General features: G+C 41.9%; 1 protein-coding gene across 1 annotated transcript; it reads right to left on the bottom strand.

Moving 5' to 3' along the window:
- Window positions 1–1835: 1835 nt before the first annotated feature.
- AGT (angiotensinogen) lies at window positions 1836–13533 on the bottom strand. The gene is made up of 5 exons (XM_081906909.1): window positions 13385–13533; window positions 8954–9746; window positions 6914–7184; window positions 5139–5283; window positions 1836–3219 (listed from the first exon to the last, which is right to left on the bottom strand). Exons 2-5 carry the CDS (start codon window positions 9720–9722, stop codon window positions 3031–3033), a joined length of 1374 nt encoding a protein of 457 aa, XP_081763035.1. The 5' UTR covers window positions 9723–9746; window positions 13385–13533; the 3' UTR covers window positions 1836–3030.
- Window positions 13534–17928: the final 4395 nt, after the last annotated feature.

Below are 17928 nucleotides of genomic sequence, written 5' to 3' on the forward strand. Positions count from 1 at the left end.
TACTAAGAAGCCTCTTGGGTTTGCCAATTGGAAGGTCGGCAGTTTGAATCCGTACAACGGGGTGAACTCCCGTTGCTCTGTCCCAGCTTCTGCCAACCTAGCAGTTTGAAAGCATGCCAGTGCAAACAGATAAATAGGTACTGCTGCGGCGGAAAGGTAAATGGTGTTTCTGTGTGCTCTGGTTTCTGTCACCGTATTCTGTTGCGCCAGAAGCGGTTTAGTCATGCTGGCCACATAACCAGAAAGCTGTCTGTGGATAAACGCCGGCTCCCTCGGCCTGAAAGCAAGATGAGCGCCGCAACCCCAATGTCGCCTTTGACTGGGCTTAACCTCCAGGGGTCCTTTACGTTTAACCTTTTAACATTTATGAAGTCCTTTCTGAGTATTCAGTGAGATTATTATCTCAGTAACCTGTACAACAGCACCTTAAAGGTAGGATAATATAATATTAGACATTTCCATAATTTTGGGTATCCCCTTTATATAGCTCTAGCCGTTAATCCAAACACTGATGATACGGCACCTCCATTAGTTATCTTCTGGAGTGCTCTATTCATAGTGCAAGTTGTAACCTTTAATATCTTAAATGACCCCAGACCACAGTACCTTAAGAAACACCTTGTCCCAAACCTATTAAGACTGATGTTGGGGGGCTCTTCGTATTGCCGTTTGAGGTTTGACAAACAGCCACAAGAAGCAGAGCCACTTGTGGGACATTCTCCCAAGGGGCTAGGCTACATATTTAATTTCTTTTCAGTTGGTCTGCTTATTTCAACAGGCTTCTCATTGCTTCATTTAAACTGATTATCACATTGATGTTTTGAGGTTTAATGATTTTAAATTTTTAATGATATTTAAATGAGATTGCTGCTGCTTTGAGTATTTTATAGTAAAAATGGGGCTATAAATATATCAACAGAAATAAAATGATCCGGTCTGTCTCTTGCCCTGTTTCACCCAAAGAGAAGGAATAATAACTGTTGTAGATAGTAAGAGCTGAGGTTGCAGGTGCTTCTGAGGGATGGATGATGTCAGGTGCAAAAATTAGTAGTAGTAGTATAGCGTCCTTCATCCAAAGATCCCAGGGCAGTTTACAACAGAAAAATAAAAAATGAGAATACAAAATACATAGTAAAACAAAAACAAACAAACCAATAACCGCTCCCCCAACATATTTTTAAAACCTTAGAATGCTAACTAGCTGAACACCTGGTTGAAGAGAAACATGCCTAAATCTATATAATGAGAGCGCCAGGTAAGCCTCCCTGGGGAGAGTGTTCCCCAAGTGGGGAGCCACCACAGAAAATGCTTGTTCCCGTGTTGCCATCCTCCAGACCTCTCCTTGGAGGGGGCACACAAAGAAGGGCCTCAGGAACTGCCCACTAGCAGTGTCTCAGCTTTTTCTGGATTGAGCTTCCATTTGTTGGCTCTCATCCACCCTTTACTGAGGCAAGACAATGTTTCAACACATCCACTGCCACACCTGCAGCTGTAAAGGAGAAGTAGAGCTGAGTGTCAGCAGCATATTGCTGACGACGTACACCAGAACCCCGGATGACCCCCCTCAGATGTTTCATGTACATGTTAAATAGCACAGGGGATAAAATTGAGGAACTCTGAGGAACTCCCCATTGAATGCTCCACGAGACCAAAAAACACTCCCCAGGCATCACCTTCGGGAAACTAACATCCAAATATGACCAGGGCCACCACAAAGCAGCGCCACCTACCCCTTACTTCGTAAGTCACTTCAAAAGGATAGCAAGGGTGATCGTATCGAAAGCAACTGAAAGGTTGAAGAGAATTAATCCCCCAAAAAAAGACTCTTGTGGCCATTATTATGTATTATATATTCAATTTATTCCCCACCCTTTCAATATTAAAAACAGTTTAAAGAAAATTGAACACAGAAACAGAGTGGGTCATGACAGTTATCAAAGTCCAGGGTAAAGAGGGGCATTGCCCATCTCTCTTACCTCACAAAATGGGAAAACTAAAAAGGGTCTCTGGTGAAGATGTGGGCAGGTTATAGGGGAAGAAATAATTCTTCAGGTTTGCTATCCTCAATATATGTAAGGCTTTATAGGTCACAACCAATTCAGCTACAAAATGGGCTGGAAACTAGTACAGGTGATGAAGCACTGGCAAAATATACTGATATCAACCAGTACTTTTATTTTCATTCCTTATCTGTGTTACCTTCTAGCAGTATCTTCTTTTCCAACCTTTTGATTCAATATTGCTTGATAATCAGAATATTTATTTATTTTTGCTCTGGAGCTGCTTTGGTGTCTCAGGTGAGAAGCCAGCATGCAAATTAAACCTGCAATATGATACACACCTAATATAATTATGGTGAGAACCTAGAGGATTTAGGGAGGGGGGGTGAATCTAATAAAAAAGGAAAACCTGGCTTACTAAATGTTGAGATTAAATAGCATCTACAGTAGGGGATGAATCTTGATAAGTGAACAGGAAATTATGAAAAAGAAAAGTGCTGCAAAGAATAGAAAACTATTCTTTATGCTCCCTTTAAAAAAAAATCCAAACAACAATTCTTATTTGATAGAAACTGACCTAAGACTATATTTTCACTGGGGTTGCTTAAACGGCACATCTATTAGAATAGCATTATTAATTCAAGTAAATAATCCAATTAATGAATATCCAACCACTGACCAAGTGATAATCAGGTACAAAAGTATGTTGAACTTTTCTTGGCAGAACAGTACAGATGACTGGCTTACTGAGCAGTTAGATGCAACAGGCAAAGTACAATATTATGGCATTTGTGTGGCACCCTAGATGTTGGTGTAAACAGATCTACCCTCACGCTATCCCCTTAATGGAATAAAGATTTGCTAAACACTATTGATAATTTTATCAATATTATAATCGAAAGATACATCAGTTTTGCCATTTCAAAATCTCTAATTAGGACTCAGTGGGATTATAGAAACAGTTGCTAAGCAAGGAAAAGATCAAATGAAGTCTGGGAAGCCATTCCCTCCCTCCCCCCCTTGTGGAAGTTTATGTTCCTTTCAGGGGATTTGTTATTCTGCCAAAATATAGCTGTGCGCCTGACATTTCATACACTGCTAGCAAAAATGGCTTGTCCAGTGTTATTTTGAGCGCCTCGATGTCTTGACTTCCTGTTGTGGGGTCTGTTGCTTCATCTGCTGTCCTGGGAGTGAGCTCCAAAAGCTGCTGGTTTATGATCTGGAAGCAGAAAGGAGCCTAGTGAATTTGAGAGTCTGGCTCAGCGGAGTATGACAGACAGAGATGACAAATGGCAATCCCCATAAATAAAAAGGTATGAAAAGTGCTAAACAAAAGGACATGGGATGCAACAAGAAGCAACCCATGATGTTTACAGAAGACTTGTTGAATCAGCTTTGCCCAAAGACTTTCTAGGGCAGTACAGTATGGTCCTGTATTAGAAATATGCTTCACATTAGCAATCCATCTTGGCTGAAATTTCCATACTGATCAGTGATCACTCCATACATTTAGATAATAATCCCTGACCATTGGCCAGGCTGGCTGATTCCGATGGGCGCTGGATTCCAATGACATCTGGAGTCATAAGTTCCCCATCCCTGGTTTATATTAAGAGGCAGTAGAATGCCAGACTAGGTCATTGCTTCATATTCACATAGCTAACATAGAATCCACAACTGTTCTTCCTGATATTATTTCCTTGAAGTATTTACAGACCACTAAACATGGCCAAATATCACCATGGTGTGGTATGGCTACATGCAACTAATTGAAGCAGTTTTCTCAGAAGAATTCAGATACTGCCTGGGAGTCAACACAATCTTCTGGAGAAGCCTTTTAAAATAGTGTTTGTAGCATCTGACAAAACGGGCATAATATTGGAGGGTGTCCAACTTCAGTGGCCTTTGTGCTCTACAAGGCAGGTGTCATTCTGCTGAAGGACCTGAAAAGGAATTTCAGACGTGCCTTTTCCTTTCCTTCCATTTCAAAATATGTAGATAAACAACACTCTGCCATATTTGACAACTTAAAGTATCTTAAAGTGTTGCTTTGAGGGGTAAATGACTGATTATAAGCCTCCTTAGCAACTTATTTGGCGAGAGTGTTATAAGTGGAACAGGCTGAACACGGGGATAAATATATGTGGTGATGACATGACAGTTTTTGAAGGTGAAAAGCATGCTTGGCAGGCTGACATTTTGAATGGAGTTGCAGGCATGCTCAATATGTTCCCTGCAACTAATTTCCTATTAAAAGTGTTCCTTGGTCTAGTAGTGTTTTCCCCAGCAGAGACTAAAATGTCTGCTTCTACATGTAAATACATATTTGGAAACCTAAAGGGAAGAAGCAAATGGGAAGGGGCTGGTTCTGGGCCTTCTTGGTGGTGGTGCCCTCCCTGTGGAACGCCCTCCCTTCAGATGTCAAGGAAATAAACTATCTGACTTTTAGAAGACACCTGAAGGCAACAGTGTTTAGCGAAGTTTTAAGATTGATGTATTTATTATGTTTTTAGATATGTTTTAAGATGCCCAGAGTGGCTGGGGAGACCCAACCAGATGGGTGGGGTATAAATCATCATCATCCTTCTCCAAAATGTCTGGTGGGCAGTAGTGCTGTTAGGCTACAGTTTGAGACAACACAGAGGGCTCCATTCAGCAGTATTATCTGGATGGCCCAAAATGCAGCTGTACTGGCTTAACATATTTTTAAGAGCAGTAATAACACATTACTATCTAAAAAGTCAACTGCTCAGTGAGTCCAGAGTCTAAAATTGCCTAACAGTAAACACAATTTCTTGCTGGAAAAAGGCTAAGAACCCTTTTTTCTCCTCTCTTCGTCCTCCCTTTCACTCAACACTGCAGTCTTTTGAGGCTTCTTTTCATTTTTAAAATCATTCATCTGTATGTAACGTCTTATCTCCCCCTTTGTGCTCTGATTCCTCGAGCCCTTGTCCTCTCATAGCATTGTCTTTGGTCCCATGCCTTCCTGGCATCTGCTCCAAATGTTCATCTTTCGCCCACTACAGATTTTGCTCTCTACAACAACTAGCCTGCTCTCTATTCTGTTGTTTACATGGACTTTGTCTCTGTGTGGAAGATGGAAAGCGCCTGCGCTTTTGCGTAGAAAATAGACCGTACCTTCCCAACAGTTATGTTGTTGTCACTTAGTCGTGTGAGGTTGGCTTTATTTCCAAGCAGGTAAGACAGGGGCATTTTGCCAAGGAGTTCCTGTATATCATATGTGCTTTCCAAGCACACCTTTGGCAAAGTCAGCTGGATTTGTCTGAAGAAGATACAAGAAGGGAGAAAGAGAGGAAAATATATTAGCAAATTTGTGTATGCTGATTTATATGTGGAGATCAGGGCCGGCCTGCCCATGAGGCAGACTGAGGCACCAGCCTCAGGCGGCAGAATCTCACAGGGCAGTGTCCCTGTAGGTGCCTTGCCCACCCCTGACACCAGAGAAGGACTCGCAGAAGCTTCCAGTGAGATCTTGCAGAGCTGGCACAAGCTGTCTTGAGAGTTCTGTGAGATGTCAAAGATCTTACTGGAAGCTGCTGGCACCACCAGGCAACCCCAGTGAGCCAGACTTTGCCTGGGGGGGCGGGGAGGGGGGAGGAACTTCCTGTTTTGACTAGGCGAAATAGGACAGGCTGCCCCGATGGATGTGCAAATTTAGAAATGTCAAAGGTGACAAGGCAAGCCAGCTAAATCCCCCCAGGTCAAGTCTTCAATTTGCACCACACCCCAAGTGAGCACAAGGCTGGATCTAGACGCATCAAAAAAGTGTTTCAGGAAAACGTGTTGTAAACCTCATTATGGGAAATCACATTGGCGAAAGACAGGACTCCACAGCGCCTTCTGGTGTCACAGTGTTATAACACATAAAACACTTTTTCTTGACTAATATAGCTGGGTCCTAAATCAGCTCCTCTCCAATCCATTTACTGTACTTCTAATTAATTTCCATCAATTTAATTACCCTAGTCATTACCTCCCAAATCATCTTTAGACAAAATAATGTAATAGAATTATGACAAGCAATAAAAAATATGTCTTCTTGGGGGAAAGTTTGGTGTGATCACGTTTTGGTTATTGCCCTTATATATTTTTTAATATGTGTTTACTATGTAAGGCACCCTGAGAACTTTGGGTATAAGATGGAGAGAAATATGGTGAATTTAAAAAAAAATCACCTTACTTCCCCAGATAAATATTCCACCCAACAACTCAGATCACCCCCAATCCATTTTCTTCCAAGGTCAAAATCTACCCATTCAGGGCACTTTAGAAAATGATTTGGGGCCCATGCATCTATTTCTAGCAACACCCTGCTCTTGGGCAAAACACTCTCATGGAAATCCTTTGAAATTTGAGTAAGAGGCAGAACAGAGATGATTCCTATGTCTGCCCTCTCTCATAGTATGCTCATAACATCCACCTAAGTATCAGGGGAAATAGATCTTATTTTGTTCTGGGCCCCTGTGAGGATACTTAATCCCTCACAGATGCCCAGCACAAAATAAGGGAGGGCATGCATTGGTCCCTTTCCCCTCTTTCTTTTAACAAAGTAAAGAAAAAGGGAGCTACAGAGCATACAGAGATAATAAGTGAGATTATAAAACAGATTTAGGAGTAGAAAGGAGAAAATTAGACAGCCCTGTTATTCATTTATTTTAAAGGCAGAGGGTGCAAATACTCTTTGCTGGCATTTCTAAATACCTGTTGATCAAGATTTAAATGTTGTTGTCAATGACAGGTATTACTATTTGGACTGAGGTGGCTGAGTTTAACTTGGAGAAACTCTGTCCTTACCAGTTCTCTGGCAACTGGATCTAAGTGAAAAGAGACAGCTATCCCACCTGACTGTTGCTGGTCCCACAAATATGTAATGTTGCATAAACAAAGTATACCTTGGGGACAGTCCCACCAGCCATTCGTTGGAAAGAACCTTCATGGAATATTGATTTTCAACACTGGCCAGGTCACTGTTATTGGTGGGCTGCAAAAGCAGCAGAAATAAATCCTGGTTGAGAGGAATTTTGATGGAAGAAATGTTCTGGCTGGGATCACATTTATGCTGAAAGGTTCCGGTTAGTCTCATCATTGGTACAGGGATTGTTTTGCGTGAACTGAGCCAGAATTCCTGAGGTTCTTTCAGTAGGGAGGCTCCCTTCACAGAGACTGAAAACAAAAATGGGAATATGGTTATAGGGAGAAATGAGTCGGTTTTTTAATCCATTTGGTTGGTTCACAAAGTGCCACACTGGCGGAAATTTCTTTTAATTCATTACTTAAAACATTTACTCCCCACTCTGTTTCTTTAACAGAATTCAGATGACTAACAACAGCAATTTAATATGACTTTTTTAAAAAATGAAGAACAGCAAAATAAAAACAGTAAAATTGACTGTTAAATTCAATTAAACCCTCCTCCCATTTTTTGGCAGAGTGGTGAAAGAGAAAATCCATAATTCCTTGAGGTTATTCTAGAAGAAACCACTAATGGGTGGAACAATTAATTGATGCAAAAGTCAGTTACACACTAAGGCTACTTCAATGAATTGGGCTTATTGCTTTTAATGCTTTAGTTGAGATTTCTGCATTGCAGGGGGTTGGACTAGATGACCCTCGGGTTCTCTTCCAACTCTACAATTCTATGATTCTATTATTTTTAGTTAAGGAATCTTGAGGACCCTCTTATTCTATACACCTGAAAAAGGTAAAGGACCCCTAACAGTTAAGTCCAGTCACGACCAACTCTGGGGTTGCGAGCTCATCTCGCTTTACTGGCTGAGGGAGCTGATGTTTGTCCACAGACAGTTTTTCCAGGTCATGTGGTCAGCATGACTAAGCCGCATCTGGCAAAACCAGAGTAGCACATGGAAACGCCATTTATCTTCCCACCGGAGCAGTACCAATTTATCTACTTGCACTTTGACGTCCTTTTGAACTGCTAGGTGGGCAGGAGCTGGGACCGAGCAACGGGAGCTCACCCCGTCGCGGGGATTCGAACCGCTGATCTTCCAATCGGCAACCCCAAGAGGCTCAGTGGTTTAGACCACAGTGCCACCCGTGTCCCTTCTATACACCTAGTGCTGTGTAAAAAGAAACAAAAAAAAACCCCATTGACACTGCAAACCTACTAGAAACTTTAAGCATGCACTTGGACTGTTTAGAAGCTTTTTTTCTTTTTCAGTAGACTTTGAAGCCCTGTTAGATGCTCCAAGAATTTCCAGTGGCTGTTGTGTGAGCCAAGGCGTATTGTTATAGGAGCACACTACAGATTCCTCACCTATTTGCACATCCCTACTGCTGATTAGCTATCGTTGCTTTGAAAGATGGGGGAAAGGTAGAGAGAGAGGCCCACTGAAGGCTTCTCATGAAAATATCAATGTGCTTGCACACATGTCCATATAACACAGCAGACAGGCTGATTTCATTGCCGCAAGATATTGACTGAAATAATTTTTATGGGAATTGCTTCTGTCCTTTAAACCAGATGAAATCAATTCTTGCTCCCTCAATATCTATTTCCTGTGGTAGGTGGGAACAGAAATTCAATCTGCAGAGCAGTATACTACAAGGCTTTGACTTCCTGTGCCAGAGACAAACTGTGGCAGTAGCTACTGCATGTGATATTGCCTATGACATTTAGCTGTCCATCTTTGAAAACAGCTGGTATAAAACCTAGCTGGGCAATTCTTACATTAGCACAGTCTTAGGGAAGCATGTGCAAGCCATCAAAGACATGGACTTACCTGTAAGTGTACAGATATAAATTTCCAGACACGCGTTAGAGGATTTCCCACGTTAGAATAGAAGATTTAATACTCAAAAAGTGAACAGCGTGGCATTATGGGGTACATAAAATCAGTTCACCTGATGAAAATTTGATTCCCTATAGAATTGTTACTGGTTTCAACAAGTTGGAATTCTCCCTGCTCGCTTACCTTTGAAATGAGTGTAAGTTGCTAACAGGAGGTTAGTTTCTGGATCAATGTCTGCCAGCAAACTCTTACTTTGGTGGGTGCCTTTGACAAAAGCATTCATTTCTTCTGCTGCCTTTGTGGGGTTTGTAAAGTCCACAGCTCGTACGAAGAGATTCATGTTTGGAAAGACCAAATCATTGACAAAGGACTCGGATAAACGGATTTCGGGGGCAGAGAAAAGCCAGGAGAACTTCGAGAAGAACAGCTGATCATCTTCTTTTGAGTGAAATGGACTTTTAGCAATGCTGCTCAGAACAGAGAATACTTTATGCCCATCAATTCTGTAGGTGCAGTTTGGATTAACGGATGAGGAGTCAAATCCTAAAAAAATCTGCAATTCCTTTGCTGTTTCACCAGAGGCCCCTATATAGAAGGCTAGCAAGGACTCGTAGCTGAACGTGGGGGACAGAAGAATATTGTCTTCCTTGTGCATTTTCCTCAGTTGTTCATAGAAACGTGCACCAATAATATAAATTGGGTCTCTCAGCTCTCTCCGTAAATGACTTCTTCCCTCGCTCTTGTTTCTGACACCCTCCTCATGGGCAGAACTGATGTGGGTTAAATTTGAGACGGGGACAAAATTATTCACCTGCTGTTCCCTGTCTTCCACTTTCTTGCAACCAGTTAGGTTTCCTACGTCGAACAGATAGAATGGGTGAACGTAGACCCGGTCAGCGCCCACAATGGTAATGCAGAGAAGGAAGCACAAAAAACTCACTCTGGGGTTCATGTTTGACTGCAACTTCAGCGATGTCTGTTGAAGAAGGAAAAAAGCAACAAAGGGAAGTTTTGTGAGTTTGCCAAGCATTTATTTCTGCCAGGTAAAATGGCTACTCAAGCCACAACCAGTTAACGGGAGGTACTTTGTACCTCCCATCTTCTGCCCTGGGTGGAAATGCTTCTAGTCTATGGCTTGCTAGGCTTATTGGCCCAGACTCTGAGATTAAAAGGCCTGTGCTCACCCGTATCAGTTAACAAAACCACGATCAAATCTAAGGGTTACTATGCAAAAAAAGCTGTAACTGACTGATCACATCGTATATTTGAGTCACGTTTTAGATCAGTGGTTCCCAAAGGGGGCACTGGAGGTGCAAAAGACTATCATTGGATCAAGCTCATCAGTTTTATTGAAATAATCAAACCAAATAGTTTTAATTGGATTATGAAGAAATGTGCAATTAATTGTTAACTGCCTTGACTTTCATTGTGTTATTAACTTCCCCAGTGCAGGCTGCTATTCTGAATAATGCTTTTTATATGGTAGGGTAGGGTAGGGAGCACTGGGGATGAGTTTATGAAACCAAGGAGATAGTGGCCTGAAAAACAAGAGGAACCTCTGCTTTAGAACCTGGGAATCTGGCTGCTTTCTATATCACAGCTACTAGATGCTGTAAGCTTTCTTCCTTTTCCTGCTCAACCAGGAATCATGTGAAAATGTGAAGCTGTCTTATAAAGAATCACGCCATGGGTCTATTTAGCTCATAACTGGCTATTTGGCAGCAAGTCCTAAAGATCTCAAATAGGGATGATGATGGTGATGATGATGAATACTATTATTATTATTACCCTATGACCTGAAATCCAGGGGGCTGGACTAGATGACCCTTGGGAATCCTTCCAACTCTATGATTCTATTATCCTTATTTACGTAGGATGTACAAGAATGAACTTGTGACTTTCTGTACTCAAAGCAATAGTGAAACCTGGTCACCTACGCAATGGGTAAGAGCTGCATCTCTTTGCTTTTTTAAATTCCCCCTTTTAATTTATGCATGAATTTTTAAGAACATTTTTATAAATTACTCACTGGTATATGGCACCACTTAGACTAAAAACAAAAACCAGAAATTACTGACTGTTCCTGGAGATGCAAAATGCCTAGAACAAATATATTCCACATTATGTGGACATTATGTACAAAAATCCTGATATTCTGAAATTCAGTATTCTCAGAAATTTCCCAAGAGATTCAATGGTAATACTGTTTGGTTAATACTATTTCTATTATTTCCTCAAACCACTTGGCAGCTGCAGCTGGTTCACAATCCTTGATAATAATAATAATAATAATATTTATTAATTATTTTCCCAGCCCCTCTGGGAGGCTTACAGTACATATAAAAACATCCTGCTTTGTGTTGTCCCATCTGGCAGTAGTTTAATATGACCTTTGAAAAGAGAAGACCCTTTCCAAAATATCTCTGTTAGTGCTATGTCCTTGCATCATCCAACAGAGATGGTTGGGCCAGTTAGTACCAGCTAGAACCTGAATATGGTCCTTTGTTTGAAGACTTGTCCAGGCCAAGTCTGGTTTAAAGATTAAAAAAATAAACAAATCTGAGCACAGAGGAGGGACCCTGAAGTTGCACAGCAGGGTCAGCTGTGGTCGTAGTCTTCCTCCTATGATGAGATGTGCCACATTTCTATTTTAATTAGAAGAACTATTTCTAAACTTGCATCTCTACATTAGCTTGTACAATGGTTTATGCAAATCTGAGTCTTCATTCCCCTACCCTTGTTGCAACACTTTTTTTTTTGCAGTGTATAAGGAGCCACTCCATCTACACGCTCTGGAACACTGATCATTGTGGGCAGAGGCCCATATACACAGGGCTTCTCCTGCAGACATCCATGCCTAATAGCTCAGTTGGTTAAAGTGTGGTGCTGATAACACCAAGGTTGCAGGTTTGATCCCCATATGGGACAGCTGCATATTCCTTGCCTTGAACTAGATGATCCTCAGAGCCCCTTCTGTGGCCACTAAGGCAGGGTAGAGAATCTGTCAGACCTCTGAGGTAAGGTCAGAATTATGACTCTGCAGCCCTTTTCTATCCAAGATGCCATTTATTTATTTTTAAATGCATGAAGCAGCCTAGTTACTTTTCTCGGCTGAGAATCTTTCGTTATGCAGATAACCAGGATGTTTTCCTCCTTTTTCTTGCACAGGTCTCAGCTTTTGAGTAAGGTTTGGTTATCTTTCTCAGACTGATAGCATAAAGGCCAAGAGCACCACAACAATTTCCCTCTCAGAACATCGCACACTTCATCGCAAGACTCTTCCTAACTGAAGACCACAGCCTTTTCACCTCTTCTGACACCATCCTTTTCTCTCTTCCCATGACTGTACTGAACATCCACAGTAAATAAAAAAATTTCAATCAGCTTCTTGGCTATTTCATCTAACTTCACATAGGTGTTAAAATATTTAATTCCTTTCCATTTTTACTACCTCTCTTTACATTTATTTGCAATCTGTACATCTCAAGGGCCATTGAGGAAACCCAGTCAGATGTGTGGGGTATAAATAAATTATTATTATTAGGGGATTTAGCCCTTGACTTCTGCAAAATGTTGATTCTACCTTACGGCTGCAAAGGTATATGTTGCAAATTAATGTACTGCACTAAGCTAACCTGTTTCTTGCCATCTTAGAGAAAAATAATAATTAACCTTGTTAGCTTTAGGACATAAAATAAGGCACACAGATTATTTTAGAGCATATAAGAAGAATCCTAGTGGATCAGCTCCAAGGTCTCACTGGTCCAGCATTCTCTTATGACTCCTGCCATTCAGATTCTGCTGGGAAGCCCATAGCGCCACAGTCAGGACATGAGCAGAACAGCACCTCCTACTCATGATCCCCAGCAAGTGAAATTCCAAGGCAGGCTGCCATCACAACTATTTATAGCCTTATATTCCATGAGCCTGTCTAAATCTCTTTTTTAAGCTATCCAAGTTGCAGCCATGGCTACATCCCTTGTTGAGGTCCAGCAGCCAGAGCTGTGCACAGTATTCCATGTGTGGTCTCAACATAGTAAAGGTAAAGGTACCCCTGCCCGTACGGGCCAGTCTTGACAGACTCTGGGGTTGTGCGCCCATCTCACTTAAGAGGCCAGGGGCCAGCGCTGTCCGGAGACACTTCCGGTCACATGGCCAGCGTGACATCGCTGCTCTGGCGAGCCAGAGCTGCACACGGAAACGCCGTTTACCTTCCCGCTGGTAAGCGGTCCCTATTTATCTACTTGCACCCGGAGGTGCTTTCGAACTGCTAGGTTGGCAGGCGCTGGGACCGAGCAGCGGGAGCGCACCCCGCCGCAGGGATTCGAACCGCCGACCTTTCGATCGGCAAGTCCTAGGCGCTGAGGCTTTAACCCACAGCGCCACCTGCGTCCCAACATTTGTATAAATGCATTATTAAGGAACCTCTGTTGGGGGGGGGGCGTCAAACTGTAACACATGTGAATTTGTGAAAAGGATAGACACTTATTTCCTACCAACAGGGTGAAATAATAATATGAATAACAGTGCTATTTAGATACTCCCTTTTGCATCATTTCCCCCTCAACAATTATAAGGTCTGCAAATGAGTATACACACCTCTCTCACACTCACTGTCTTGTGAAGTGGATCTCCTGCCGTTTGCTGCGCTCAGGATCTGACTCCAAGTGACAATTTGTGCTCCTATTTTATCCCCCTGGTTGCCTAACCTAAGTTACACATTAGCTGCCCCTTCTGCTCTCTGACTCCAATGCACAGTGTCCTGAGATATGTGTTTTTCCATGTATTGGTAATCATTGCTCTTTCCTTTTCTTCGTGAGAAGAGCAAACATTGGCTGAGGAGGCCGCTTCATCAGTTCCGAGTTTGCTGTCTCCTCACAGTATTTTTCCTCATCTGTTCTCTGTCCCCTAAAAGAGAAGGAACTCAAATGAGGACCTCATCCTGCAGGGGAAACAATGGGACATAGCAGGAAGTTGTGTAAATAGTCTCTAGCACAGCTTTTGTATATTCTAAACAGGGACGGTGCTCTTCAGGGAAAAGCTCAGGCCTTAAGAGTAGAACTCAATGTCATGCTAAGGCCACCGTTCTACCGGCGCAAGCATTTATGTTTCTAATATGGAATTATTTCCCCACTCTTCCCACCACACGATACTCTGGGGTTTTTCTCAATCCCCCAGAGCTCATTGGAGTTCAGTGCACAGGGAGAAGAGGGAGAAATGCCCTTTTGCAGCAATAGGATTCATTGCAAGTGCAACCATTTAGTTGAATCCAGCCCTTAAAAATTAGGACCTTCAGCATAATTATATAAACTTTTGTTGGAAAAAAACCTTCATTTACTAAAAATTAAATGAACTGTTTAAAATTATATGATTCCCCCCTCTACAGTATTATGTTTTTAAATGAATTGTGTTAGGTAACAAGTGACTAATAATAATAATAATAATAATAATAATAATAATAATACAGTGGTACCTCGGGTTAAGTACTTAATTCATTCCGGAGGTCCGTTCTTAACCTGAAACTGTTCTTAACCTGAAGCACCACTTAAGCTAATGGGGCCTCCTGCTGCCGCCATGCCGCCAGAGCACAATTTCTGTTCTCATCCTGAAGCAAAGTACTTAACCCGAGGTACTATCTCTGGGTTAGTGGAGTCTGTAACCTGAAGCGTATGTAACCTGAAGTGTATGTAACCCAAGGTACCACTGTAATAATAATAGAAGCTTATTAAAAATAATACACTCTATGACACTACACACACACAGTGCTTTTTTCTTTTAAAAAAATGTTTAGGGGTACTCTCATTTTCCTACTCATATTGAAATACTACCCCTCAATGAGGCCAAACATAGATTGACAAAGTGTTTAGGGGTATGCATACCCCTGTGTACCCCCAGAAAAAAGCACTCTGTGTGTTTGTGTGTGTGCATGCACACACGTGCACACACACACACAATAGCATTTGCAAAACAGAACATTTCCCAGTCACAAAATGATACACTCTCCTGTAGGAATCCGCATGGTGCTATTATTATTTTCAAGCTCCGGCTGGTATGCATGCAACAGGACCTGGAGACTGATTCTTACGATCACCTGTGAAACAACAGATTCTATTAACTCGTGATATTTGGCTTTAAGCTCTTTTAGTTTTGTCCATTCATGTTTCATGTTTCTTCTTGCTGCTGTGTTTAATGTATCATTTAAATGACACCTGCATGGGGGCTGGGGAGTGTTCTAATTCATCAGCCATGATGTCATGGGCTCTGTGCGGCAGGCGACACGACACTGGGACAAGCCCATTTCGCAATCCACTCTGCACTTATGACCACAATGCATGCCCTCACTTGGAAACAAACATTGCATTTCCCAAAACACAGATGTTCTGAGCGCTGGGACAAATGTGGTTTCTTCACATCAGAAGTGCAGCCTTAGACAAAGACGTCTGGATTTCGCACAACTAGCAATTTGTCAGTGGGAAAGAAGAAATATCTCTTCTGGTGTTGCACTTACAAAAACTGCCAAAGATACATAGAAAGGGCAACTTGGTTTTATTGCAAATGGTTTGTCTGTTGCTCCAAGGTACTTGATTAAAATAAAATATTGGAGTGGCTCTGCTTTCAGCTTGCATAAAGGGACTTAAAGAACACAAGTCAACAGAGTGGAGAAGAGGAAATTCCCTCCCAAATTCTGTAACAACAATCAAAGTCAACTTAGTCTGTTGCAGAAAATAAATAGCAGAGAGGCTTGTGGTATCTATGCAAAGGCCCATCTGTCAATTTCTGTTTCTCCGTTTTCCAGTCTTCAGCAGTATTCTCCACATTTCTACACCAATCTGCATTTTTAAAAGTCCTCCTGAAAATTATTCAGCCCTTTAGTGCAAATTTCTCCCACTAAGCACATCTTGCACATGTGGATTTTTCCATTGCAATTTTTCTTAGTAAAATGCATTTTTTATGCACGCTTTATTGTAATATATGCATTTTGTATGCAATCCTTGGCTGGAGAATGGCATTGCAAAATTCAGAAAAATGTGACTCTTGAATAATAATAATAATTTATACCCCGCCCATCTGGCTGGGTTTCCCCAGCCACTCTGGGTGGCTTCCAACTGAATATTAAAAACACAATACAGCATCAAACATTGAAAACTTCCCTAAACAGGGCTGTCTTCAGATGTCTTTTAAAAGTAAGATAGTTGCTTATTGCCTTGACATCTGATGGGAGGGCGTTCCACAGGGCAGGTGCCACTACTGAGAAGGCCTCTGTCTGGTTCCCTGCAACCTCACTTCTCACAGCAAGGGAACCGCCAGAAGGCCCTTGGAGCTGGACCTCAGAGTCCAGGCAGAACAAGGGGGTGGAGACGCTCCTTCACAGGATGGCTGTGTTTTGGCTTGTATATTGTTTTGGAAAGAGCAGATTAAGTTGGTTCACCTTTAAATGTAAACTGAATTGAATTTCTCCCCCATCTCTACCGATATCTCAAAAGCTATCAGATTTATTATAGCATAAGGAAGCAGAGTATCGAAATGCTGGAGCAAGTAGATCATGGGTAGGCAAACAAAGGCCCGGGGGCTGGATCTGGCCCAATCACCTTCTAAATCCGGCCCACAGACGGTCTGGGAATCAGCGTGTTTTTATATGAGTAGAATGTGTCCTTTTATTTAAAATGCACCTCTGGGTTATGTGTGCGGCCTGTCTGGTGTTTTTACATGAGTAGAATGTGTGGTTTTATTTCAAAAGCATCTCTGGGTTATTTGTGGGGCATAGGAATTCGTTCATCCCCCCCCAAAAAAAAATATAGTCCAGCCCCCCACAAGGTCCGAGGGACAGTGGACTGGCCCCCTGCTGAAAAAGTTTGCTGACCAGTTTGCTGACATTTGATCGGATCCAGCAGGGTTCTTTGAGTGTTCTAAATACACATAACTTTGAGTGTACAGAGTTGGCACTGTGAGCCAGTGCGTCTGACTGTTAACCAGAAGGTTGGTGGTTCGAGCCTACCCTGCAGGGCTGGATTCCTGCATTGCAGTGGGTTGGACTAGATGACCCTTGGAGTCCCTTCCAATTCTATGATTCGATAGTCCATTCAGAGAAGATCAGGGAATGCTTACATTTTATCTTCAGAGCTCACGTAGTGATCAAAAGCAAGAGTAGTCAGAGTTTCAAAGTTCCTAAAATCTGAGAGCCATGCAGAAGGCACATACAACCTTTGTTCAATTTGCTGTTTCAGCTCCAGAAAATGGCAAAAGCAATATGGGTTGATTTCTTTTTTTCCCCTTTTTTAAACAAAACCTTAATTCTAATCAAGGAGGCCATTCAGATGAAAAGCTTTTGTGATTTGTTTCATAGCGGTGTTCAAGTGGCTTGCTTTTTTTATTGCAGATAAGGCGCAGGAGTTTGCGCCTTTTAAGAGCGAATGAAAAATCTTTCTCTTAGTAGGCTTAATGGCTTTTCTTCTTTTCAGCTGATATAATGCTTTTTGTTGGACACTTCCAGGGACAGAAGACAGGATTAGATTCAGAACTAGATACCACAGCAAGCTGCAGGATCAGATTAGGGAATGTGCACTGCAAGGGGGTGAGATACGCAACTCATTACCTGCTCAAACTTATCCTACAAGATCCTGTTTGAACACTTGCCTTGGAAAGATCAGATCAATCACCCTTCCTAGTCTAATAACCTCTGACCAGAGAAAAGTGTTCTCCAACTTCAGATCTGCAATTCCAGTTTGCACATTATACCCAGTGAAGAAACAACAGCATAAATGTGGCTCGTTGCACACACAAAGAATAAAATGGAATTTTTCTGCAGATGTAAAGTTATGCTTAATAACAGTTCCCATGAAGAGTTAACTGTCACAACATCATACACAATCACAACCCCTCACATACAAACACAATTGTAGATGAACCACACCCAGACACCAAGTATACTCATGGATGAAACAGGTTTTTTTAAGGCTCTGATTGGGAGCCACAATAGATTTTTATTCTTTAGACGAGTCTGCCCCCTTGTGAACATGAACTGCAAATACTGCAGGTGGTTTTCTCCATATTCTTCCTTGTGTGAAATTGGCAAGTGTGGCTGATAACACTGCCATTCGAGAGCATGTTGCTTATTGTATTAGCATCTTTGAACATTTATACAATGTAGTATATTATTC

Source organism: Podarcis melisellensis, assembly GCF_964234715.1.
Source record: "Podarcis melisellensis genome assembly, chromosome: 3".
Classification (NCBI taxonomy): Eukaryota; Metazoa; Chordata; class Lepidosauria; order Squamata; family Lacertidae; genus Podarcis; species Podarcis melisellensis.